The sequence below is a fragment of the Kickxella alabastrina genome, assembly GCF_025024165.1.
Source record: "Kickxella alabastrina strain RSA 675 chromosome Unknown BX661scaffold_7, whole genome shotgun sequence".
NCBI lineage: Eukaryota > Fungi > Kickxellomycota > Kickxellomycetes > Kickxellales > Kickxellaceae > Kickxella > Kickxella alabastrina.
Window position 1 is genome coordinate 44,710 of NW_026251478.1, and position 23,291 is coordinate 68,000.

Sequence of the window (23,291 nt, forward strand, 5' to 3'; positions counted from 1 at the left end):
CTTTCGCTTTTTCACTTTTTTAAATTTCATTCCTGCTATTCTTTTCCTTTTCTACTTTCCACCTTTTTTTTTGCTCTCGCATTTTGTACACAAACTGTAAGGTACTTTTTTCATTATGCCGGAAGACACACCCTACCTAGTCAGACAGCTCTGTCAGCCAGCCAGTCAGTCACACACCCTACTGTCAGTTATTCCAAAATGCGAATTCACGACTTTTTTGTTTTCCGCGTGAGCGTAAAGTCACGCTCTCGTTTTTAAATAACAATTAATTGGGTCAATGTGAAAAGTAAAGTGAGGCGAAGCGAATTTACACAATGCAGGCGAGACTTTACAAAAGCCAATGCACAGCGCAGCTACTCTCCTTCTTATTTCTCCTCTTTCTTTCTCTTCTGTCTCGGCATCTTAAAGAGAACAACCCATTAACCACATTGTATTTTTATATTATTTACCTTTACATGGAACTATCAACCTACTTAGCACCCGCCGCGCCACTGCTGGTTCTGCATCTGCTGCTCCAGCTGCTGCCACCACTATCATTATCCACAGACCGCGAAATGGGCCGCCTATTCGGACTCGACTGGTTCAGACATCGCGCGGCTCCCTGCACCTATACTGCTTTGGGGCGCTCGCCAGCATAACCGCCTACTACCTCATCTCTGACCACTTGATCGACAAAAAGCGGCGACAAATCATAGCCGAAAGGAAAACGCAAAAGAAAGGCCTTTACGAATCGCTCATGATCGGCGGGCGCTTCGTCAACCCCTTTGAGACATGGCGCGATAAGACGCTCTGGGATTTTGTCCGGTGGATAGCCACGCGCAGTACCGGTAACGGGCTCCCAAATGACCGCCAGATCCTCGATACAGAGCTGCCCCTGGCCATTCCGCACTTTGCCCTTCTCAATGCATTGTCCGCACCCACAGCCGGCAACACCAGAATCTGTCTGCGGCCCCACTCCCTGTTGAGTACTCGGACTGCCCTGCGGTCGATAGTGTTGATGGGGACAAGTCACTGACGGTGACGTGGCTCGGCCAGTCCACTTGTTTTTGCAGATGCAGGGGCTGAATATCCTGACAGATCCGATCTTCAAACGCCGCACGGTATACTCCTGGCTTGGACCTGAGCGCCTCCGCCCAGTCCCCTGCCAGCTCTCCGACCTCCCACACCCCGATATTGTCCTTGTCTCCCACAACACTTCGACCACCTGGACATCGACGTTGTCCGCGCACTGGCCAATTCTGTCACCTGGTATGTACCCACAGGCCTCGCCTCGTGGTTCTCAGGCCTCGGTGTCACATCCGTGGTTGAATTGGACTGGTGGGCGGAAGATACCGTGACTGTACGCAACCGGACTACATTATCGCAGCCACCCCGACGCAGCACTGGAGCGGACGCAATGGTGCGGACAGCAACAAATCACTCTGGTCCAGCTTCCTCGTCAAAACCTCATCGGCCTCTATATTCCACTGCGGAGACACCGGATACTGTCCTGTGTTCGACCAGGTTGGCGCAAAATACGGCCCAATGTCACTGGCCATTTTGCCCATTGGAAGCTATGAGCCTAGGTGGTATATGTGCCACCAGCATACGAACCCTGAGGACGCCGTGTTGATCCATAGGGATTTGCGCGCAAAGGCGTCGGTTGGCGTACATTGGGGCACGTTTATGATGAGTGATGAGCACTATTTACAGCCACCGAGGGATTTAGAAATTGCTGCGAAGAAGTATGGATTGGGGCTGGAGGAGTTTATTGCGCCGCAGTTTGGAAAAACATATGTTTATGATTTATAGACTGAAAATGTGTATTTTATTTAAAATAATAGAATGTCGTTTAATAGAATGTCATTGTTTTATACGATTTAATCGCCAGCCTAGAACGGGCGGGGAAAAATATAGAAATTTAAAAATATTGGTTCATCTGTATGTCAGTAAGGTAATGGCAAGTAGTCACGTTCTAGGTGCAGGCGCAAAAATAAGGGCAGCAATTGGATGGGGGTGTATTTGAATTTCCTTTATTATAACGGTGGTATATTTATCATTTTTCAAATATTTTGACTTTATTTTTTGTTTCCCTTCATGCATTTCGCCCTTCAATTCCACACCGCAACTCGAAATTCCACACCTTTAACCACATCATGATAATAGCAGTGTTTGGCGGTCTCGGCAAAGTCTGCAAAGAGTTTCTCCTTCAAGCCCTAGCCCACGAGCATACACTGCACTGGTTTCTCCAAGAAACCGACTCGCTCCCAGACCTACCAGCCCTGCCCATTCTCAAAATAATCTGCGGCTCACCCAACAACATCCTGCATTACCAGGAGGCCATCCAGGGCACTGACGCTGTGCTCGTGGCCTTTGACCCGCACAATACTGAGCCAACGCATGGGTGTACGAGCAAAAAATGGTGCAGCAAGCTATGCATCGCGAGAACGTCCGGCGCCTTATTGTTGTGACGTGTCATGGGTCTGGGGACTCTAGAAGGCAGATGGATTGGACAACGTGGATGTATATGAATTTGAATCAGATCAAGTACTTGGCTGGCGCGCTTGATCGGTGTTGGTCGATTTTGGCGCAGTACACAGCGCAGGAGCATGTGGTGATGCGGGGGAGATTCCGGCGGACGTGTTGGGAGGCAGTGCGCATGGGCAGGAGGAGCAAGAGGGACGCGAGCACAGAGGCGCAAGGCACGTTGGAGTGGACTATTTTGAGACCAGGCTTGTTCGTAGAGGGCATTGCGACAGGAACGTATTTGGCCAGTTCGGAGGATGTTTTTGGCGGATATGTGTCACCTGCAGACGTAGCCAACTGCGCACTGAAGGCCTTGGAGGATGGCATGGATAAGGGCAAATGTTTCTCTGTGGCATACTCATCCCGAGTGGCATAGACGGAGGAAATAAGTGTGTGGATGTCATTTTTGTCAATGATATTTGTTTTACTTTATATTCAGTTTATTTTTTATCTATTCCTTTGTTTTATAAACTAAACCCTATTACGCTATTTTTCATTTTTGACTGACTTGGGAATCTATCTTTAAGCATTTGGACCGTAATAACTTTGACATTGGCCGTGTTGCCCTCTATATGTGCGGACAAGTGGCTATTGTCGCACAGTATGAGCACCCAGCTTTTGTTTCTTAAAATGTGAAGCCTGTGGCCTTCTAGCTATTCATAGAAGAACTTTTGCCAATATTTGATCCAGCAAAAAACCCGTCGTTTTTTTATCACTTGCATTCAGCTCAAAGTGCTTGCCCGCTTCAGTTTTGTTTTCAACGGTAATGGTGATCTTGTTTGGCACGTCTGAAGCTTCTATAGCAATAAGAAGGGGTATGTGTTAATAATAAACAAATAGGTATAGGAAAAAAGAAACAAAACAGAAAAATAAATCAAAAAACAGCCGCAGCAGCAGTAGTGGCATAGATTAGTAAATCATGAATTTATTCATCCTTTGTATTCTTATTTCTTTTGATTTATTAGAAATTGTTGATTTTTTGCGTACCAGGAAAGTGGGTGCTGACTGGGGCCTCATTTTAATGAAATCCATGTGTTTAGTTAAAAATAAAACTGGTCTCGACGTACCATTTCAAATAAAATAAACAAACATGTTAATGATACTTGGTTGCATTCATGCAAGTCAATTGTTTACCAAATTAATGCATATAAATATATATTGGTGTTTTTGTAGTGTGCTGGAGCACTAGGCGACTAGTTTTATATGTAGAAAACCTGTTTTTATAATGGTTTTATTACTGTGGAATCAAAAGTAGAACTAGGGTGGCCTCGACATATATGTTTTTTATTTGTCTCTGCTTTGCACATTAGCTTTAATATTAACGAGTGAGTTGAATAACTAGACTGAATTTATATTCCGTAAAAACTAAAAGAAGACAAGCGGAGAACTAATAAATGTTGTTGTTTTGCTCTTTTTAATGAGTCTTAGTGCTCACAAAGAAAAGGGCAACTGATGGGCATTAGGCTACAAAGGAAATCCGTTCCCAACAACATATTCATAATTATAAATTATCTTTCTATAATGAGCACTCTTTCCTTCTTTAATTGCCCATTATTTATACGCGTTGGACAAAAATGGCCAGCACAACATTTGTCGGCCTTTATAAATATAATTTAATGGTGTCAGCAATCTACAACTTAATATACCGTGTATTCACCTAATTTACACGAGATTTTGTGGACATGGCCTTAACAAGCGCATATTTGAATGGCGCACAACAAGCGTATCTGTTGAAATATAGGAACGTTTTATGAACGTGTAGATAAATATATGATATAAAGTATATTTAATAAATAAGTGCTATGCATGTGAAAGGTAAAGAGGAGGGCATATTACTTTAGTCATTGTGTGACTTATTGTTTGTGTGACTAAACAGCCAAGACTGTTAATCAGTTAATCACCATTAACCAATAGTATCTTTTATTTAACTGGAATACAATTTACTAATCTGTTTTGAGGGAGCGCTGTATTGTTGCCATCAATGATAATTAAATAAATAAACTGCAATGTAATGGACGTCAACAATGATTTTGGGGTTTAATAACCGCTACAGTTTACTTATACTTCATTGTTATTAAACTAATAAATATTATAACGATTTCTGTAATTCATATTGTGAATTGTATTGGACAATGATTTATTTTTTACAAATACAGAACACCATGTAAAGCACGTAACAACCAATAATTAGATTTATTTAATTATTTAATGAGGTCTTTTGGTTTGTCTTCTCATGGCATTGTTTTATTTTGTTGTTATAAAATTTAGCAAAAACAAATAAACCAACAAATCTGGATATTGACTACATATTTAAATTTATATATTAAAAGAGTGTGCATTGCATGGGCTTTAAAGCAATTGAATTTGTGGGCAATTATTGAGAAAGAGGGAGGCTTATGATTAAACAATTAAATAAAAATACAAAAAACTCGTTCCTATTTTTGTTACAGCATAGTGTAATAATTGCTCTATCAAAGTAAGCATTGTAAAAATATAAAAATAAACTCGCAGACCGAAACAATTATATAATAAACATAATTAAACCTCACTTTCCACTTTCTTGAACGATTTAGAAATATTTATACTTTTCAGTCATATATTATTACTTATCAATTTATCTTTATACTCATGATTAATCCGCTCTGTCTGGTCTTGTGGTCGTACTTTTTGTTATTTTTAGCACCATTGCTAGCCTGGTTACTGCCAGATAAAGGCTATACCCAACGCTACGCATCACCCTTATCTGATTTAACCCATCAGGAGAGAGCTACAAGAAAGACATTTTGTGGACTGACTTATGATTATTTTAACCTTACAAATATTACGGCCGCCCAGGGATTAAAAACTGCTGATTGCTATACATGCATTAATGTTACAGCACTATAGGTCCAAACAAGTATGCGTACGTGCTTGCTGTTGATCGTGGCAACAGAGGTTTGGATTTAAGCGTGGAGACTTTTAGTACATTTTTTCTTCCCTCTCCATCCATGGCCAGGCCAAATTGAAGCCATTGATGCCAAATATTGCGATACATTTGGTGGAGGACCAAACCCAGAGCCATTAAATAATGGTTTTCAGTATACCTATTAAACAAGTGAATATAAAACCTGTAATTGCATTGGATTATGTTGCTGCTTTAGATTTAATTTTATTATTATATATTGATTTTTAATTTATTAGTTATTAATAATTAAGCACCAACAATTTTATAAAGCAATGAGCGCACATTTTCAAATGTCAGCTGTTGTGACATTGTCTGAAAGGCCCAAATATTATTTTTATAATCCTTTTTATTTCTTTGAGCTTTTTATATTTGTCCACGTTGGCCTAATTATTTTTATAGCTAATGGGAGCGGGCACCTATTGTTTTTGCAGGAGGCGTTTTCTCTTCAAACTATTTTATTTTTCGTTTATTTTTTGTGTACTATAAATGGCGTTCAGAATTGAAAACAATAAATTGTTTTTACAGCAAGTAGATGAGGGTCTCTCTGTTTTGTACTTTTACAATAGTAAAGACGGCGGAGCCACATCAACCTCCGTGTTTCGCAACGCTTCCATCAGTCTCATTCGCAATGCCAAACGCTATACATCTTGCTGGAGGCAGTTTACGTTTGACAGCAGCAATATTACCGTACCATTCACTACTAATGGAGTCAGCGTAAGCACGGGGATATTGTTTTATTTTTATGGAATTTGCGTTGGCTACATGACCGAATTTGACTGGCCCAATCTGGACTCGTGCTAAAGGATTTGCCAGAGTACCTCAACAAGGCAGTGGCAGCTTTTTCAAAAGATAAATGGTCGCTTATGCTGCCAGATCTGCTGCATGGTATTTTGGCCAGCAAGTTTTCCTTTGTGACTTGTGCAATGCCTGCGCGCGTGTTGAAGCCCCTTCCCCAATTGCCACTGACTAATACCACTGTGTCTCCACAAAACATTAAGGCTTTGCCTATACAGACTAAAATACCGCGACACCACAAACTGCAACTGCTGCATCACCTCAAGTGTCATCCGACTGCTGCGTAATATTATAACTTTTATTAGTTTTGGAATTATATTGTAATATCAAATGTGTAATATGCAAAATATAAGCAATTAAAATAAAACAATATATAAAAATCAAACACAGCTCAAAATTCGATATTGCATAGAGCATTAAGAATAAGTTATATTTTTAAATTACCCTTCTGTATATAAAGCTATGTAAAATTATTTTTAAGCAAACTACTTACGTGTTCCTCTATGTTGGTAACCGTACCAATTGAAATATTATACAATATTATATTTAAACTACAGTTATAATATTCAAATTATTGGACAATGGTTAGCAGCAAATTGTATCGCTGGTAAAAATTGGTGCTTTTGTGACCAGCTCAAACTGTATTTGCTTCAATGTTGTGACTTTTGCGTATGCACGCTCATGCACACATACTACAAGGGAAAGTATATGTGTCTTATTCTACTCTACCTAACTCGATTCTCTGTCGTCACGTCGGAATTCGGTCACTAGGCATGTGGATAAACAGCGGCCTTCTTGCCCTCAATCTTAACATCCTCCTTCATATTATCTGGGTGCGCAATATACAACAGCACTGGTTATATACACATATATAAGCTGCAGCCACATCAATTTATTTGATTACTGGTAATTTATTTTTCAACCATTACTTCTGCAATCATTTCCTTGGTAAATCACTTATTTTGCCTCTATTACCGTTGCGCTTTTTGATAACGGCCCCTTTCTAGCTGGACACCAAACCAGCCACTGATATTTTAAAGTCTCTCCTATTGATGGTTTTGTTTTTAATGCTGATGTTGACTGTATATGGCGTTTAATTAGCAGACCCAGTGAAAGCAAATTTAAACACCTAAATCAATGAGTATTTGCAAGAACAAACTTGCTTAACCCGTGAAATCTGATGTTCAATTTAAATCAAAATCACGCATACTTTTTCTCTCTCTTTCTCTTTTGTTTGCGTTTTGCCAAGATTCTTTGTATTTAAAAATAAATGACAATGCCTTGGCAATTGGATTAAAGTAAATATATTTGATTTAATGACCCTTTTAAGCGCACTCGGAGGGAGTAAAAACAAAAACCTTTCAAAAAAAATATTTTTTGTTTTTATTATCAGTGTATTGTAATTATCCTTTTAATAATAATTTGGATGCTGCGCGCTCTTAAAATGTAACATTGGCACTTGTTTGTATATTGTCAAACCTACTGTTTACCTTTTTATATTATTTTATATTAATATGTTTCCTAATAACAACCTTCCGCTCATTGTTGTTGAAAACATACTGCGTTACGCCTTGGCCACCATTGGAAGTCGCTCTATCAAAAATTGGAAGCAAAAACTACAGCTACTTGGTATCTGCCGTGGATGGAGGTATGTTGGTATGGGGCTGGTTTACAGCGACGTTTATTTTCAGAGTCCAGCAATGGGTCCTGCATTTTCCAAGGGCAAAGGCGCAGTAAGCAATGCTGAAACCAAAATGCTTCAGTTTAATATTAGTCTTACGGACACCATTGGGGCAACGCACTACATCAAAAACATGCACGTTGGCATTGCACGGTTTTCAGACTTTTGCATGCTGTACAAGATTTTACTTCTTATGCATAAAAAGAACCCACAGTACTGGGAGGGTATCACAACTCTCACAATGGATTTAAGAATGACAGAAAAACCACACAATGGTGTCATTGATAGCAGCTTGCAATCCAGCGCACAAGCACAACATACTATACCTATAGTCACTTTTATAAAAAATAATATGTTTAAGGTAGCAAAAGTGACTTTTAGTGGCAGTTACAAAAACGAAACAGTAAAATTGTTTTACAACTTGTTGATTGATCAGTTATCGAACCAACTCAAACATATTACAAATACTGCACACACGTCTTTAAATGCCCCAAAGCTCTCGGATAATTTGACGCACCTAATAATTTCACTTGATAAAAGCTCAACTCAGATATTACCCAGAATCTGTGCCCAAAAACTTAAGCAACTAATGTTGTACGATACTCCTCATTCTTTCTCATGGAAGCACTTTCAAAACGAATCATCTCCTGGTGATATCTACTTTAATAATTTAAAAGAGTTGGAGATTCGGTTTTATTTGGGGGATAGTTACAACAAAGCAGATGTTTTACCGGACAGTTGGAGATACAAGTCAAACAGCGGAGACAAATACAAGGTATATTTCCCCAGTCTCAAAAAATTAAACATTACCCATAGGCCACCAGATACTGACATATCATTTGCTGACAACTATTCCGAGCACATTAATCAATTAAAAATTACCGATATGTTTTTAGCCGAGAAATCATTTGATAATTCCAATATCAAATCTGTTGGGAACATGGTGGTGAGTTACTATATGCTATCTAAGTACACGGAAGATGAGTTTTACCGTGCTGCAAACTATGTGTTTGGCCAAATTAATATTACTAACCGCGCTTCCCTTCACTTATCATGCGAAGACCAGATTTTAAATTTAAATTTGATTAGTTGGCCAAACTTGAACTATTTGAAACTAGGAATAATTGATTATAACACAATTATACATCTGTTGCCTCTTCTTCCGGGTCTCAAAGACTTTAGTATTGCCGAGCTCACATGCAATACACACAATGTATATGAAAGTAACAATGTGGTTAAACCCTTGAAGACAGGATTAAAAAATATGTTTATAGGAAGAAATAGAATCGCTTATGCAGAAAATATCATATTGTGTATCAAGAAATTAATGGTGCAAGTGAAGTCGCTGCGTAAATTTGGCATGTATGCACCAGCAATTGAGATGCTAGAGTTTGTCAATGGCAATAGTAAAAAGTACCCTCACTTGAAAAGTATTGTGTTTTATAACAAGCTGAAAATACCGAAATCTGACGAAAAAATAAGTTTCATGTAAAATAAATTCATTGTTTTATTTTGGCTAATAAAAACTGAAAATTGTAATTTCATTAAAATCAACATTTACTAATTTCCCATGTTTTGCTTCCCTTTAAATAAAAAATCTAGATAGTCATATAATACCATACGTAATATAACTTCAGTTTATTAACTGTTGCGTTTTTTGAGTGCCTGGATCCTCGCGTGCCCTACAAAACAGCATTTTCAGCTGTTCATCCAAAGCACAATTAAAACTACATGGAATATGTTTTATGAAGTAGAATAATTTTTAGTGATTAGCCGAATAGTTCAGAAATGAGTTGAATCGGAGCTGAAAGGGGGTCTAGCTCAAATGGCAGAGCGCGCGCTTCGCATGCGTGAAGTACGGGGATCGATACCCCGGTCCTCCAATTCAAAATATTTTTTTTGGACTATCCAATATTGACGAGTTAATTTCTATTATTAATATAGCAATCAAAACTGGTAAATTTTATTTTTTGTTGCTACAGCTGAAAACTGACGTTTTGCACGCAAATATAACATGTGTTTCTGTTGCTGTCCTTGATGCACCCACGGAGGAAGGCAATTGACTTTGTGGCGCGCAAGCACTCAATCTCGATGGTCACAGTGGCGCCAACCCTAACGCTCGCGAGATAATTGGTAGTCAGATCGGTAGAAACAATGTTTTTAGCGCCACAGGCAACCACAGCAGTGGTTATTTTTCCGACAGCATTGCAGAGGGTGAATACGCAGCCTCCGTGGATGGCGCCCCAGGTGTTGCAGTCTGCAGGGTCGACTGTGAGGCAGTATGTGACGACGGCACCAGTGATGTGGGTGTGTTTGGAGCCAGTGGGTTGGATGGAGACGAGTTGGAGGCGGCTGATGGGCGGTGTAGTAAGCTTGACGTTGGCTGAGAGGAGCTCTTTGTGCTGGGCATGTGCGCGTCGGGTGAGCTCGTCGACAGAAACAGGATAGTTGTATGATTCTGGAGCTGTGAACGACATGGCGAATATATAAAAAATTAACAGTTTAGATGAATTGGCGTGCGATGATTAAAAATAGAGAAAAGGGAGTTGAGACGTGTTGTAGCAGTATTTGTAAAAATAAACCCCAAAAGATTTGTTTATCTACGATTGACATAAATAAACCAATAAATATCTGGTTATTCCTTTATGGTTAATGGGTCTATTCTCTCTTGTGGGTTGGGAGAAGGCCAGAGGGGGAGGAGATATTAAATGTACCACGCATTGTTGCCTTAGAAATACTTTTTTCCTCCCTCATTCAAATAGTGGATTGTGGCCACATTAATATACATGTAGAGGCTGCATTTTTGTGTTGGGAAATTGTTTGGAATTTTTATTTTTAAACACCGATAAATATTAACTTGCCTGTGTGCTGCAAATGCAAGCATGGGTGACTGCGTAGTGAGTAAAGGTGGTTGCGTTCAAAGTACTCTTGATTGTTGTAAATATATAAAAAAGCCTTCCTATTTTCATGGAGGGAGGAGTGGTGGATAGATGAAGGGAGGGGGGAGAGAGGCAATATTGGTAAATACACTCTGCTGCCATGCATCTACATCTTTGCTGCTTTGAAATTGGCAAAGCCCAAAATATTATTTGAGTGTTTTGTATGCGAAGCCCAAGCATACACAGAACTGGGCCGTTCAGCATCAACAAACATTACTGTAACATGCAGTTTGGCCAAGTTTGCATTGCCCACTCGGCATACCACATGTACCTTTGTATTCGGCTCAATAGGAGCTAGCGCTTGGACGTTGAGCGAGAGGGAGACAGAAATGGGCATCCCCCCAGGGTTCCTGATGAGAGAGTGGGACATGAGGAGATAACTCGTGTGGTTGTCTGCCAGGGTGGCTACGAGACCCTCATCGAGCGTGCCGGCGACATTGATGTGTTCTTGAGTAATGGCCATTTCTAGCGTTAGAATGCCTTGATCTAAATCCATGCTGTGAATGGATGTGCCGTCGTCGAAACCAAAATTATTGATTATGTTCATATTACTGGATATATAAAAACCACAGAATAAATAGTATTTATAAAAGAAAAAGGAAAAATGAAGGGTGAAAAAAGTATTACATATTCCAATTTTAGTTGCCTTTAAATGTTTTTTATTCATTTTGATATATTTTTGAAAAACTTTGTATGACTCGCAACCGCATACACCCTATTCGCATCCACAGCATCAGCAAACTTGGCTGAGGCATACGGCATCTCCAACCCCTCCGACGCCAAACAAACAACATCCACCTTGGTCCCAGGCGCAATGACCTTGGGTGCCTGCACAGTCAAAGAGGTGGTTACTGCAGGCCTATCCTCGTGAACGGCACTTATGAGCGTCGACGTCCAGTAATCTGCCACAGTGCTGACAAGGCCTTCGTCGATGCAGCCCGAGCTGGTGATTTCCGATGCGGTTATGGTGATTTGCACGGTTATTGTGCGCCCGAGCTTGCTCGCGTGTGTGACGGTAGTGGGAAGCTCGGCGGTGTAGTAGTAGTGGCTCTTTTTGGCACTCGCCAAAGCAATAACGTGCTGCTTAAACTCGTTGCACTGTGCGTCCATGGGGGGTTGATTTTGTCAGAGTATTTTATGGTCCCTGGTTATATTTTAAAAGATAAATATAAGTGCGATGCAAAGAATTGCTTTGCTGCTCATTAAAAATAAATTAAAGACAAGCAACAGCGCTGCAATATTAAGGGATTGACACAGCAAACCAGCACGCACACATGCACATATTGTACACTATCCTGTAAACCATCCTCCCTTGTTTCCTTTAAATCTTTGCACCGCCACCGCTGGCAGAAAGACCCTCCTTGTAAATAAGCGTGTGCACGCCAGCTGCATAAACAATGTTTCTCTTCCTCGCATCCCTAAACGTAACCACGGCCTGCACCATCCTTCCTTCAAACAACACCAACCGACAGACAATCTCCACAACAACACCAGCCATCACAGGCTCCAGCGTATTAACTGTCAATGACGAAGTCACCATATTGCTATTACTCGTTGCCGCGCAAATCAACGGATCCGTTGCGTTCTCCACTACGGTGGAGAGCCATCCGCTGGCGAGGTATCCGCGGTATACTTCGTCGCTGGTTATTGCGTATTCATAGGTGATTGTGCGGGTTTGGGCGTTGGCGGTGGCTACGCGGAGATCGAGTTTGCTGCCGAAACGTGTGGTGCTGGTGTCTCTGGTGCGCAGTTTGTCGAGGAGCTCGTTGAAGATAAACCCAGACATGGCATTTAAGTGTAATAAAATATGCTTAAATGATTTTGATAAAAAAATATGCAGAATAAAAAAAGCGAGCGACAAGCACCAATTTAACAATGATAAAGACGAAAAACCTCCATTTTTCAGTCAATTCGCATGCGTATGTTGGTTGCCCAAGGTGTGCCACTCACCACGTGGACAATGTCCTTATATGCAAATGCAATGCTAAATGGGGATTTGATTGATTAATAAATCACCACCACGTACTTCTTCAAGCATACTCGATCTGGCTCAGCAGCAGTGCAATCTTCTTCTCCGTAGCCGAGGCCCCGCCCATGACCTCCTCCAAATCGCCCGAGGCTTCCAAGACGTTCTGCGCCGCCATCGCCAGATTCCTCACCAGTCCCTCCGACAGCCCCAGCTTCTCATTCACCTTGTGCGAGTCCGAGCCCTGCAGCGAGTTCCACGCCAGCTGCGCAACCAACAGGCACTGCCTACCGACCAGCGGGTGAAAGGGCGGATACACCAAAGCATAAAATGCCAAAACATGCAGTGCAGACACATACGACCAATGCCAGTGCGCGTCCTCATCGGCCGAACCAGTAGAGATCCGCTCGAGGCACTCGTCTTGGCACTCGAGCCAGTGTCGGTATGCAGCAAACGATAGATCGCGTTGGTCGAGTGACTCGACAGAATCGATCATTTGAGTTTCGAGTTTCGCCTCGTGCGTGTGGCGCGACCGGCTGGCCAGCAAGGTGAGCAGAGCATGAGTCACCTCTGTCACCCAGAGGTCCGCGCAGGGCGGCTGCGCGTAATCGGTCGGCAGATTGTGCGGAATCGCATGTGCCGCGCTATCTGACTGGGGGGAGCGGTCCATTAGGGCGTCCATGCGGGCTCTGGGCGAACCACACAGCTCGCACCTCTCGCAATGGCACGTGAAGAAATACACAGCCTCCAGCGTCTTTCTCCTCTCCGATCTTGGCTTGAGCCCATCGATATACGCCAAAGTGACTTCGTCGCCCTCGGCTATATCCCTTAGGGCGCGCACCACTTGGCGGCCGCCCGCAGAGTACACAAAGGAGGCATTGGGCAGGCACGCGTGGTTCAAAAGCAGGGACACGAGGGGGCTGCATAAGTGCCCGGTGCTCTGCAGCAGATTCTGGTCGCCGGAATCATCGAACGCCGCAAAGTTGTTGCAGCCAAAGCGACACAGCGCGTCCACCGGGTCCAGGGAAACCAAGGAGCCGGGTGTTTGGGGAACGAGGTTGGCGATTTCGGCGTACTGCTTGAGCAAATACTTTGGGTGCTCCGATCGGTGGCTTATCAGCCGGTCCCACGCCAACGCCTGCACCCGAAGCCACTCTGGTACCTGCTGCTGCTGCTGCTGCTTCTTTATATTTTGCAGCACCTGGGTGACTCCTGCGGCCATGCGCAAATACGGCCTGTACACAGGCTTGATCTTCGCCTCTGCCTTTTCCAAAGCCCCCTCGTTCTCGGCATTTTTCGGGTCGCACTCAAAATAATGCCGTGCATTCCAGTGGTCAGTCAAGCACCGCGTGGAACAATACAAGGCCGTGTGGCATTGGCTGCACCGTGGCCGGCGTTTAGGCGGCAGTGTTTTGAAGCAATGTGTACAGCGATCCTGCGGCTGAGTCTCTTGCTGCTGCTTGTTTTGTTGGTCTGACGATGTGTCATCATCGTGGTCTTCGTTTTTGCGCACCGGGAGGCTAAATAGCGGGTGGATGGAGAGTATGGTGTCGCCGCGCTTGAAGGCTCGCGTGGCGATGGTTTTGTGGCCCTTGGTTGCGTCGGCAATGCTTTGAAGCCCGGCTTGCGCAATGAAATTGTCAAGAATATGCTGCTTCTGCTGTTCGTTGAAAGAGTTGTCGGCAGACATTATGAATAATAAATATGTTGTAAGTAAATTCGCGTGGGGAGGGGGAGGGAAAAAGAAGGAAAAATAAAAAACTCATTCTTTGGCTCCACACAAATAAAAAAAGGGGGAGCTGATCTCCAATTCCCTCTCATCAAAAGCTCGGTCTCAAAATCAAGTAAGTGAATGCCAGTCAGTAGGCATACACGCTGAAGCCAAAAAGGAAACAAGAAAACATAAGGCACATTTTCTCTCTTTTTTCTTTTACTCAATTCAATTGCCCCCTTTTCCCTAACACTTTTAATTCCTGCACGTATTTATCCTTTCTATCTCTACTTTTTCCACAACCACATCACGACGACGAACATTTCCCTTCCCTTCTACATTATTAAAATGACTCAGATTCACGACAAGGCGGTGGGAGCAGCTCTCCTCGGAATTGGCTCGCTCGTATTCACATACTACTCCATCTGGACGCTCATTATCCCCTTTGTCGACGAAGACCACCCGGCACGCGTGCTGTTCCCTCCGCAGTGGTACGCCATTGCGCTTCCCGTGTTCCTCCTTATTGTCGGTGTCACTGCCATCTTTGGCTTCTTGTCCTTTATTATGCTAAAGTCTGCCAAAAAGGCTGCCAAAAAGGCCACCTAAACCCAGCACTTTTTTCGCTTCTATTTTGTTGAATATACACAAGTATCTTTCTCTTTGTTCATTGATTGTGCCGAAAACAAAACCTAATTCTTTCGGGACCGCTTCTCCCAGGCCTTGTACGCCAAGTCACGGTGACTATCAGGGCTGCTATTTTGGCCATCCTCCTCTCCTTGGCTAGGTGCCTTGCCGCCCAGCACAAAGCCAGCGCTCCCAAGCGACCCGCCATCCACAAGCTCAGCATCCTCCGGCCTCGGCGGCTCGTACACCCTCGGCGCCTGTCCACCGACCCTCTGCCCACGCAGCTGCCAATTGAGCTCGACAACCTCCTTGCACAGCTCCCTATTGAGCCTATGGAACCGCTCATCGTGCTCGTCCCAAACCATATGTGCCAGCTCATGCATCAGGACATCCCTGACACTCTCGTACCGGCGAAAGCCCTCCAAATCATCCGTGCGCAGCCTCAGCGCAATAACCTCGCCGCGGTTCCTATTGTACCCGAGAATGGTGCGCTCAAACGGGTGAAGCTCGCGCAATGTGCCGACGGAATACTGCCTAGTGACCATAATCTGCCGCACGCCCTCATCTTTACTCAGTTTGTGCAAGATATCCAACGCCCGCTGTTTCTCTGGCAACTCAAGAGCTTCGAATGCATGGAACGTATGCTGCATATTGTCTCTGCTCAGACTGCCCATTGTGGGCGTGCGCCAGATATCCGACAATGTCGCCTTGTATCGCTCGTGGTTCTGTTGTGCCGTTTGTCGCAGTGCCTCTCGCGCATGTAGATGCTCGAGCTCACCGGTCACTGTGCCCATTAAAACAACTCGGCTTTTGTGAGGAATTATGCTGGCTACTGGTGTCTCTTGGTCATTGTTGATAAGGCCTCCGTGGAAAAGCTTTTGGTTGCTTGGGTCTACCCCGAACACGTCTCGGATTTGACCTCGCAGCTGGCCCAGTGTGGTTGTGTTGTCAATATCGAATTCGCGTTTGGTGCCCTTGTGGCTTATAACAAATGAGTGAGACATTTGTTGAATTTTAAAAAAGAGAAAAAATATGTTTATTTAAGAAAGATGTAGAAACAAAAAAGGCTGAAATACGTCTGTTTTTTTACATGTTTTTTCAATCATTTACGTCACCTGTACGGATTCCGCATTATCAATTGCGCCATCAGATTACTAATTAACAATTATTAATTATAATTTTAACCTTAAAATTAATTGATATGAAAGTCATATGTTCAAAATACTAAAACTGAATACCCGATAATTAAAACTCACTCACTCACTCACTCACTCACTCAACTAACTACTACTTTTTAGGAATTAGCTTTCTAAATGCAATATTATAATAGAAAAGTATCTTGAATCTAGTATTATATTGTTTTTTCTTGAGCTCCTCATCTTGCATAATACTTGCACTGCACTTGACAAAAAATACAAAAAAGCTGCCAGCCTGATAGACAACCAAAGCTTGGTTGATTTTGTAAAAAAAAACCTCCCCACCTTTTCCGAAAATTCAAGAAACAGGTCGCACAGGGCTTTAAAATCTTCCTCGTCGACCCCAGGGTTATCTTTTAGAAACTCTAGGCCACTTTTACCTTGATCAGATAATGCAAGGACAACTGATACGGTGATGGCAGCAAACGCAAGGATAAATAAAAAACTTCATAGCTGTTAAGAAAAAAAGGATAATTAATGTTAGGTAGATAAAAAATATTGGTTTTCTAAACAAAAAATGCAGATAATGATAGGTGTATATGTTGGTTTTTATATAGCTGTCGATACCATTTTCTTAAATAAAAAGGTGACGTACTTTTTACTGTGCCAAAAATGTTAATGTAGCTGTGTTGCTACAAAACCTTGCGTCATTTTGCAAAATATATTTGTAATGTTTTAGTTGTTTGTTAAAAAAAATTGCTCATGCGCTTTGAACAATGTCTAAATTAAATTTTTAAAAAAACATCTACTGTAGATGTTTTAATGGCTTCAGTATTGCAAAAGATACCTGGTATTGATCAGTTGGTTTAACTAAAAATTAATTAAAAATTAATGTTTTTATCAGTTGATGGCGATCAACTGATTAACCAGCCTTGGCTATTCCAGCCAAACATACAACCATCAATAAGTAGCACACAGTGACCATACAAAGTTATATATATTCTTATTCACTTTTTTCCAGTGCATAGCACATATATTAAATGCACTTTTATACATAATATTTTATCTCTACACGTTCACAGGATGTCTCTCCCAGAATTCAACAGTATAGGTATTTTCATCTTATTTGGACATGTCTTTTTTTGTTCCTGGTATAAACCCCCAGCAGATATTCGTAGGATTGGGTATAAATTCCTGGTGTAAACCAAGCTGTAGTTGATATATAGATATGCGCGGCGTGTGAAACCAACAAATAATAGATGTGCGGATACAAAGTCCTCAGCCTCAAAATCGCCATAGTGTTTAACCCAATTCAGGGTCAGCCATTGTTTATCAACCAGTGCTGAAAAAGAAGTGGCGGCTAAGGCAGCAAACACAATGATAGAAAATAACTTTATTTTATTGCTACCCCTTACTATTATATACACACTGTTATGTAAGAGGGGGTAGGGAGCACTACTGTAATAGTGTTAAAAGAATGGGTGTGGAATTATAAAGGTTTTTATTACTAGTGTTTCTAAAGTGCTATTATTGCCGGCCTCACCTTATATATATCTCCTTGCCTTTGTGGCACTCACTGGCAGTTGTGTGCGCCGTTTGTGAGAACTGATCCTTATAAAAGTAACCCGGGTTTCTGATATGGCATAATTGGCATGTCTGTATTCTTGCGCCCAGCACATTCATTTCGGGACAGGCAGTATGTCCGGATGTCAATTGTGGCGCCTAATTTGATCACCTGTAATTTGGCCCATATTAGATCCATCTGTGAGCTGACGAGAATCTGTCTCATGATTCTTGCCCTCAGTGTCTACCTCCATATCCTCGGGCTGCATAACAACATAAAGTAATTTAGTAAAAATATTGGAATAAGGTATTTGACGAATTTTTAATTTATACCCGAAAATATAATATGTTGGCCAACATACATTTTGATTACTCTGCAAAAGTTAATGTAGTTTGTGAGTGCAACGCATTTTTTTACAAAAATAGCACCATTGATACATGAATAGTATTGTCTTGTCATTTTATGCTAAATATTTGCACATTAAAACAATGCACAATGTGAATTAGCTGCACGACTGGCAATAAAGTATTGTTGGAATATAGGAAACGTTCTATGAACGTGTAGATGAACTATAATGATATAAAATATATAAAATATATTTAATAAATAAGTGCTATGCACTGTAAAAGGTGAAGAGTAGAAAAGCATATCGCTTTGGTCACTGTGTGGCTTATTGTTTGTATTGCTAAACAGCCAAGACTGGTTAATCAGTTGATCGCCATCAACCAATACTTAACTGTGACATATCTGAAGTCAATTCACACACTGGTTTGAATAGCATTGGATGTCAGTGCTTTAAAAGCATGTTCACAAAATGATGAATCATTTCCAGCAATGACATGTACAGGATGCTGCTTCCATTATTGCTAAAAATCCCATGTATAAATAAGACATGGTTTCTCGAATCTTCAGTTGGTAGTTCTTTAAGCACTCTTGCTCCTTTTTTTACTCACAACTGCAAACATCTTTATTTTATTTACCAGCAACCATCATTTTCAACATGCAGCTCTTCTCATTCACCACTCTTGCCCTGGTTGCCATTACTGCCACTGCTGTTGTGCGCGCCGACGCTTATGCTGATGCCATTTTTGACAGTTTCGAGGTGTTTCATTACCCGAAGCAAGCCTATTGGTGCACAGAAAGAGTGCAAAACATATTTCAGGCTGGCAAACCTTAGAACCCACTGCATTTTTCATTTTTCTATCTTTTTTTCAATTGGCAGGGCTTATTTACTGCCTTTCTCCATTTATTCGCATGTCTTATTTCATATAAAAGGAGCGCCCAGTTTTCAAGATATTTTTGGTTCCCTATTTCTCTCCCAACAACCACCACTTCCTCTAAAATACTACCACCTTTTTCTAATACGCACACATATTTCCCTAGCATTACGACATCACGACTACAATACACACGCACACACACAGCAGCATCAACTTCGACTTCATCATGGATTATCGGTTCACAATACAAAACTTTTGTGGGAGGGGATCGCACACATACAACAGTTTTCGCCCAGCGTCATCCATTGCACTACATTGGTCCATATATTATATCCGCCGTCTGCCACAGCCATGCTCATTTGTGCATCACAAAAAATAATGTGTGTCTAGTAAACACTTGGTAAGATATCTGCAACTGGTCTCATCAATGTTATGTCTGGGATGTCTGGGTATATAAGGGAACCTAAAGAACACCCTTATAATAAAAATCGGGCCGGTTCCATTCCGTAAGACCCGTAACTGTGGTATATACGGGGGCCCACAGAACATTTGTTCAATATGAATCCGGCTGGTGACACGCCTAAGACCTGAAATCAGAGGCAGCGGAATGGGAGGAGGGTGGGGTTTACCCATGTACCTTCTCCGGATTGCCAGCGTCTGGATGGGCTCCTCACAAAATCACAACACGGGCATGGCTAGAAAGAGTAGCGCATGTACCAAACCCAAAGACATGACAACCAGTTGCAAGTATCTCCAAGCGTCCAACGACATTTTGCATTCGAAGCTTTATGAGCTTTAAACAGCTATCATTTGTGCAGCGGTGCTTTTTAGATGGCACTTTAATTTTAATTGTGCTAATTTTTGTCTCTGCCATCCATCATGGCAGAAAATAAAACCACTGTACATACCACACCCGAAATTCCCATTGAAAATTTAATTACAAAAATTAGACTTAAAAAGCCAAGAGAATGAATTTTGTAAATATCGCTCGAAAAAATCAGATAGTATTAGAATATTAAATTTCATAATTTTAGTTTGCATGCACTTTTGCAGCCGCTGATTTAGTCTGTGTTTTAGTTGATCATGTGCAACAGCCATCGAACACGAATACATGTACAACTATTGGGCACTTGTCCATGTTAATCTGCGTTGTGCTTAGTTTGCTGTTTAGTTGATAAGAGAGCGTTGGTAAAAATAACAATAAAATAAGAGATGACAGCAGGCATACAAACAATGTGGCTGTATTGTTATAGTAAGAGGGGGTGTGAGAAGCACTAGTTGTCTAGTGTTAAAAGGTAGGAGTGATTTTATAAAAGGTTTTATTACTAATGTTTTTAAAATACTACTAGAGCCGGCCTCATCTTATATATGTATCTCATTGCCCGTGTTGTGCACTTCGCCAGTTGTGCACTCCGTTGGCAAGAACTTGTTCTTCTGTGAGCAGACCGGTATCTTGGCAAGTCAATGTTGTGGTTTTTGCGTGTATGTGTATGCGCTCATGCGTGTGCATTTCAAGATGGGGAGCATGTTTGGGCATCAATGTAATGCCTCCCTAATTTACGCCTGCATGATACAATTGGTGTCCTATCAATCGGCATGTAGGTGGAAACCTGTTTCACGATCCTCAACCTCAAGATCTACTTCCATGTCTTCAGGCTGTGCAACATTACATTAAAGTTGCTATTTTTGAGCTGCACTAGATGTGTTTTTGTAGAACAGGCTGTATAAATGGGGCCATAGATTATCTACACAATGAATATGCCCATCTCGATCCTAACGAATAACTCCTAATTGAATGTATCATTAGCTGTACACTCTCCAATATCCCCTGTTTTTCTTAACAAAAGGCTAAAGCATTTTTTTGCTGCAACAGCTTTTTGCTGCAATGCTCTCCAATACCAATCGCAATTCCAAGCGAATGTGTTGGAATATAGGAACGTTCTATGAACGTGTAGATGAACTATAATGATATAAAATATACTTAATAAATAAGTGCTATGCACTGTGAAAGGTAAAGAGTAGAAAGCATATTTCTTTGGTCACTGTGTGACTTATTGGTTGATGGCGATCAACTGATTAACCAGTCTTGACTGTTTAGCAACACAAACAATAAGTATATGCCATATTGCGTCGTGTTTTGGTGTAAAATAGGGGAGTTATATCAAGAGAGAAGAAAATTAATTATAAGGATAGAGGCTTCCCTAAATGCAATTTTATCACTACAAAAATTGAGTAGTTAAAAATTTGCATGCAAAATAATTCAATTCATCTCAACACATGAATGGAATGTCAATAAATATATGCCACCGTTTTCCCATCAATGCTGCACTAATCAAAATTTTAATTGGCAAGTCCAAGCAATAATCGATTTCCAATAATGGCTTTGCTCCTCTCAGCAGATGTTGCTGTTTGTACGGCTTGTATATATGCTTGCGGCTAACTCACACGTTAACCATTCGCACGCTACGCCTCTTCTCATTCATTGTAATAGGATAACAAAAATAGAAGATATATGTTACAAAGGGGTATAAATCAAAAAGGATATTTATTTTGTCCAAGAACAATTCCTGGCTGCCCAACAGTCACTCCTTATATGCTCTACTTGGCATATAAATAAACTATAATAAAAACTTATCATCATTTCTTAATTGCCACGCGCGTAATCAATTAATCTCAGTAAGGCAACATGCAAAGCCATGTATCTAAGCTGTGGCATATATGACCAGATAAATATTAAATCGTATTTACAATATTATGATCACATCAATTTTTCAAGCTCATAATAAAATTAAACATAAATTAAACAAAAATACATAGGATAAAAACGGAAAAGAAAAGAAAATAACTAATACGAGCGAAAAAAGACATACTATAAATTATTCTATATCGCTTCTGGGACGGACTTCGGGAGAAATGAATAACGTGTCATCATTATGGTCGTCCCTTTTTTTGGCATCTCTTGGGCTGCTGTTGTTGCTGTTCTGCCATTTGCCACCGTCTTTATATAAGTCTGTGCTGGTTTGTGAATTGACTCTTTCAACCTTTGGTGACACAGAAGGTGATCTTTCTTTGTCTCTGGGTGGTGTCATATTACCATATTCTTCACCACTCTGGTACCCATTGCCACTTTCAGGACTTTCGGGTCTGCGGTGTTCTTCTTCTCCGCGACGACGGTATTCCGGTGAGTGACTGCGTTCTTTAGGGTAGTCATTGTAGGATACTTGGTGGTCTTCCTCTTCATAACGCCGTTCACGAGCAGGGTAGTCTTCGCGGTACAATTGGCGTGCCGTAGGAGGGGCGTTACGGCTGTTGCGTGGGTGGCCGTACTGAGAAGGAGGGCCATTGCGTTGGTACTCGCTTGGCCGATATGTTGGTTTTTCGCGAGTGTACGGTCTTTTTTGGTAGTGCGTGGGGCCACCGCTTAATGTTGCCCTGTCACGGGAGTAAGGCCGTTGGTGGCGTGTAGGCCCACTTGTTGCGCGTTCATGGGTGCTAGAAAGCCAACGACGCTCACTGGAGCCTTGGTAACCGCCGGACTCGTAGCGACCGCGGGATTCTGGAGGCCCCCCAGCAAATTTATGCGATTCTGTGGTTGGGCGGCGGTCAATCGGGTATGTGGGGCGGCGGAATTCAGCGCGGTCCGGGGATGATTGCGGACTCGGCCCGGCGGCGACTGATTCGTTGCCGATGCTTTCTTGGCTTGATCTTCTCACTTGTTGAGGCAGCGAAATTCGCGATTGGTGAGGAGGAGTGCGAGACGGCTCTACGAAATCCTTAAGATCATCGAGGTGGGGGCGGAATTGGGGTGGTATTCTGGAATCAAAGTGCACTTCCAGACGTTGTCCACGAACAAGCGCATGGTGCATTTTGTTGCGAGCACTGGTGGCATCGATAGATGTGTTGAACTCGATGAATGAATATCTACAATTAATATACAAATGATTGTTTATGTGCGTGTATCATTAGGAACCATATGTTTTTATATATACGCCATTAATTGCATTTTGCAATGACTCATTGTATGTGTGCGGTTTCCGCGTTACAAATCAATAGAAAAATACTTACGGAAATTCGTCAAGTCCGTTGGCCATTATCATTTTTGTGCCGACAATTCTTCCAAACCTAATTAGATAGAACAAATATGAATAAGTGTGGAAGTATATTGGTTAGATTAAAGTCTAATTTTGGTGTTCAATCCAACATAAG

At 41.7% G+C, this 23,291-nt stretch overlaps 10 protein-coding genes and 1 non-coding gene across 11 annotated transcripts; 5 read left to right on the forward strand and 6 right to left on the reverse strand.

Moving 5' to 3' along the window:
- The first annotated feature begins 6 nt into the window (after window positions 1–6).
- On the forward strand, window positions 7–1,845 carry BX661DRAFT_180087 (beta-lactamase superfamily domain-containing protein). The gene is given in 7 exon segments (XM_051535369.1): window positions 7–101; window positions 199–234; window positions 587–909; window positions 924–1,017; window positions 1,053–1,248; window positions 1,263–1,339; window positions 1,381–1,845. The coding sequence occupies 6 exon segments, from the start codon at window positions 199–201 to the stop codon at window positions 1,789–1,791; spliced, it is 1,137 nt and encodes a 378-aa protein (XP_051392626.1). The 5' UTR covers window positions 7–101; the 3' UTR covers window positions 1,792–1,845.
- Window positions 1,846–2,029: 184 nt separating this feature from the next.
- Window positions 2,030–3,098, forward strand: BX661DRAFT_180089 (uncharacterized protein). The gene is made up of 2 exons (XM_051535370.1): window positions 2,030–2,385; window positions 2,412–3,098. Exons 1-2 carry the CDS (start codon window positions 2,136–2,138, stop codon window positions 2,879–2,881), a joined length of 720 nt encoding a protein of 239 aa, XP_051392627.1. The 5' UTR covers window positions 2,030–2,135; the 3' UTR covers window positions 2,882–3,098.
- Window positions 3,099–5,865: 2,767 nt separating this feature from the next.
- Window positions 5,866–6,579, forward strand: BX661DRAFT_180090 (uncharacterized protein). Its single transcript, XM_051535371.1, has 2 exons — window positions 5,866–6,163; window positions 6,253–6,579. The coding sequence occupies exons 1-2, from the start codon at window positions 5,936–5,938 to the stop codon at window positions 6,529–6,531; spliced, it is 507 nt and encodes a 168-aa protein (XP_051392628.1). The 5' UTR covers window positions 5,866–5,935; the 3' UTR covers window positions 6,532–6,579.
- Window positions 6,580–9,735: 3,156 nt separating this feature from the next.
- BX661DRAFT_t59 lies at window positions 9,736–9,808 on the forward strand. The gene has a single exon. It is a non-coding gene; the product is annotated as a tRNA-Ala (tRNA).
- Window positions 9,809–9,880: 72 nt separating this feature from the next.
- BX661DRAFT_180092 (HotDog domain-containing protein) lies at window positions 9,881–10,507 on the reverse strand. Its single transcript, XM_051535372.1, has one exon. It carries the CDS (start codon window positions 10,400–10,402, stop codon window positions 9,902–9,904), a length of 501 nt encoding a protein of 166 aa, XP_051392629.1. The 5' UTR covers window positions 10,403–10,507; the 3' UTR covers window positions 9,881–9,901.
- Window positions 10,508–10,970: 463 nt separating this feature from the next.
- On the reverse strand, window positions 10,971–11,418 carry BX661DRAFT_219482 (uncharacterized protein; the record flags this gene model as incomplete). The annotated part of the gene is made up of 1 exon (XM_051538817.1): window positions 10,971–11,418. Exon 1 carries the CDS (start codon window positions 11,409–11,411, stop codon window positions 10,971–10,973), a length of 441 nt encoding a protein of 146 aa, XP_051392630.1. The 5' UTR covers window positions 11,412–11,418.
- A 617-nt stretch (window positions 11,419–12,035) lies between these two features.
- BX661DRAFT_180094 (uncharacterized protein) lies at window positions 12,036–12,696 on the reverse strand. Its single transcript, XM_051535373.1, has one exon. It carries the CDS (start codon window positions 12,648–12,650, stop codon window positions 12,186–12,188), a length of 465 nt encoding a protein of 154 aa, XP_051392631.1. The 5' UTR covers window positions 12,651–12,696; the 3' UTR covers window positions 12,036–12,185.
- An 11-nt stretch (window positions 12,697–12,707) lies between these two features.
- Window positions 12,708–14,598, reverse strand: BX661DRAFT_180095 (uncharacterized protein). The gene has a single exon (XM_051535374.1). It carries the CDS (start codon window positions 14,518–14,520, stop codon window positions 12,895–12,897), a length of 1,626 nt encoding a protein of 541 aa, XP_051392632.1. The 5' UTR covers window positions 14,521–14,598; the 3' UTR covers window positions 12,708–12,894.
- A 96-nt stretch (window positions 14,599–14,694) lies between these two features.
- On the forward strand, window positions 14,695–15,187 carry BX661DRAFT_180096 (dolichol phosphate-mannose biosynthesis regulatory). Its single transcript, XM_051535375.1, has one exon. The coding sequence runs from the start codon at window positions 14,890–14,892 to the stop codon at window positions 15,145–15,147; it is 258 nt and encodes an 85-aa protein (XP_051392633.1). The 5' UTR covers window positions 14,695–14,889; the 3' UTR covers window positions 15,148–15,187.
- Window positions 15,188–16,353, reverse strand: BX661DRAFT_180097 (WLM domain-containing protein). Its single transcript, XM_051535376.1, has one exon. The coding sequence runs from the start codon at window positions 16,167–16,169 to the stop codon at window positions 15,231–15,233; it is 939 nt and encodes a 312-aa protein (XP_051392634.1). The 5' UTR covers window positions 16,170–16,353; the 3' UTR covers window positions 15,188–15,230.
- Window positions 16,354–21,961: 5,608 nt separating this feature from the next.
- Window positions 21,962–23,182, reverse strand: BX661DRAFT_170006 (uncharacterized protein; the record flags this gene model as incomplete). Its single annotated transcript, XM_051533579.1, has 2 exons — window positions 21,962–23,006; window positions 23,151–23,182. The coding sequence occupies 2 exons, from the start codon at window positions 23,180–23,182 to the stop codon at window positions 21,962–21,964; spliced, it is 1,077 nt and encodes a 358-aa protein (XP_051392635.1).
- Between the last annotated feature and the right edge of the window lie 109 nt (window positions 23,183–23,291).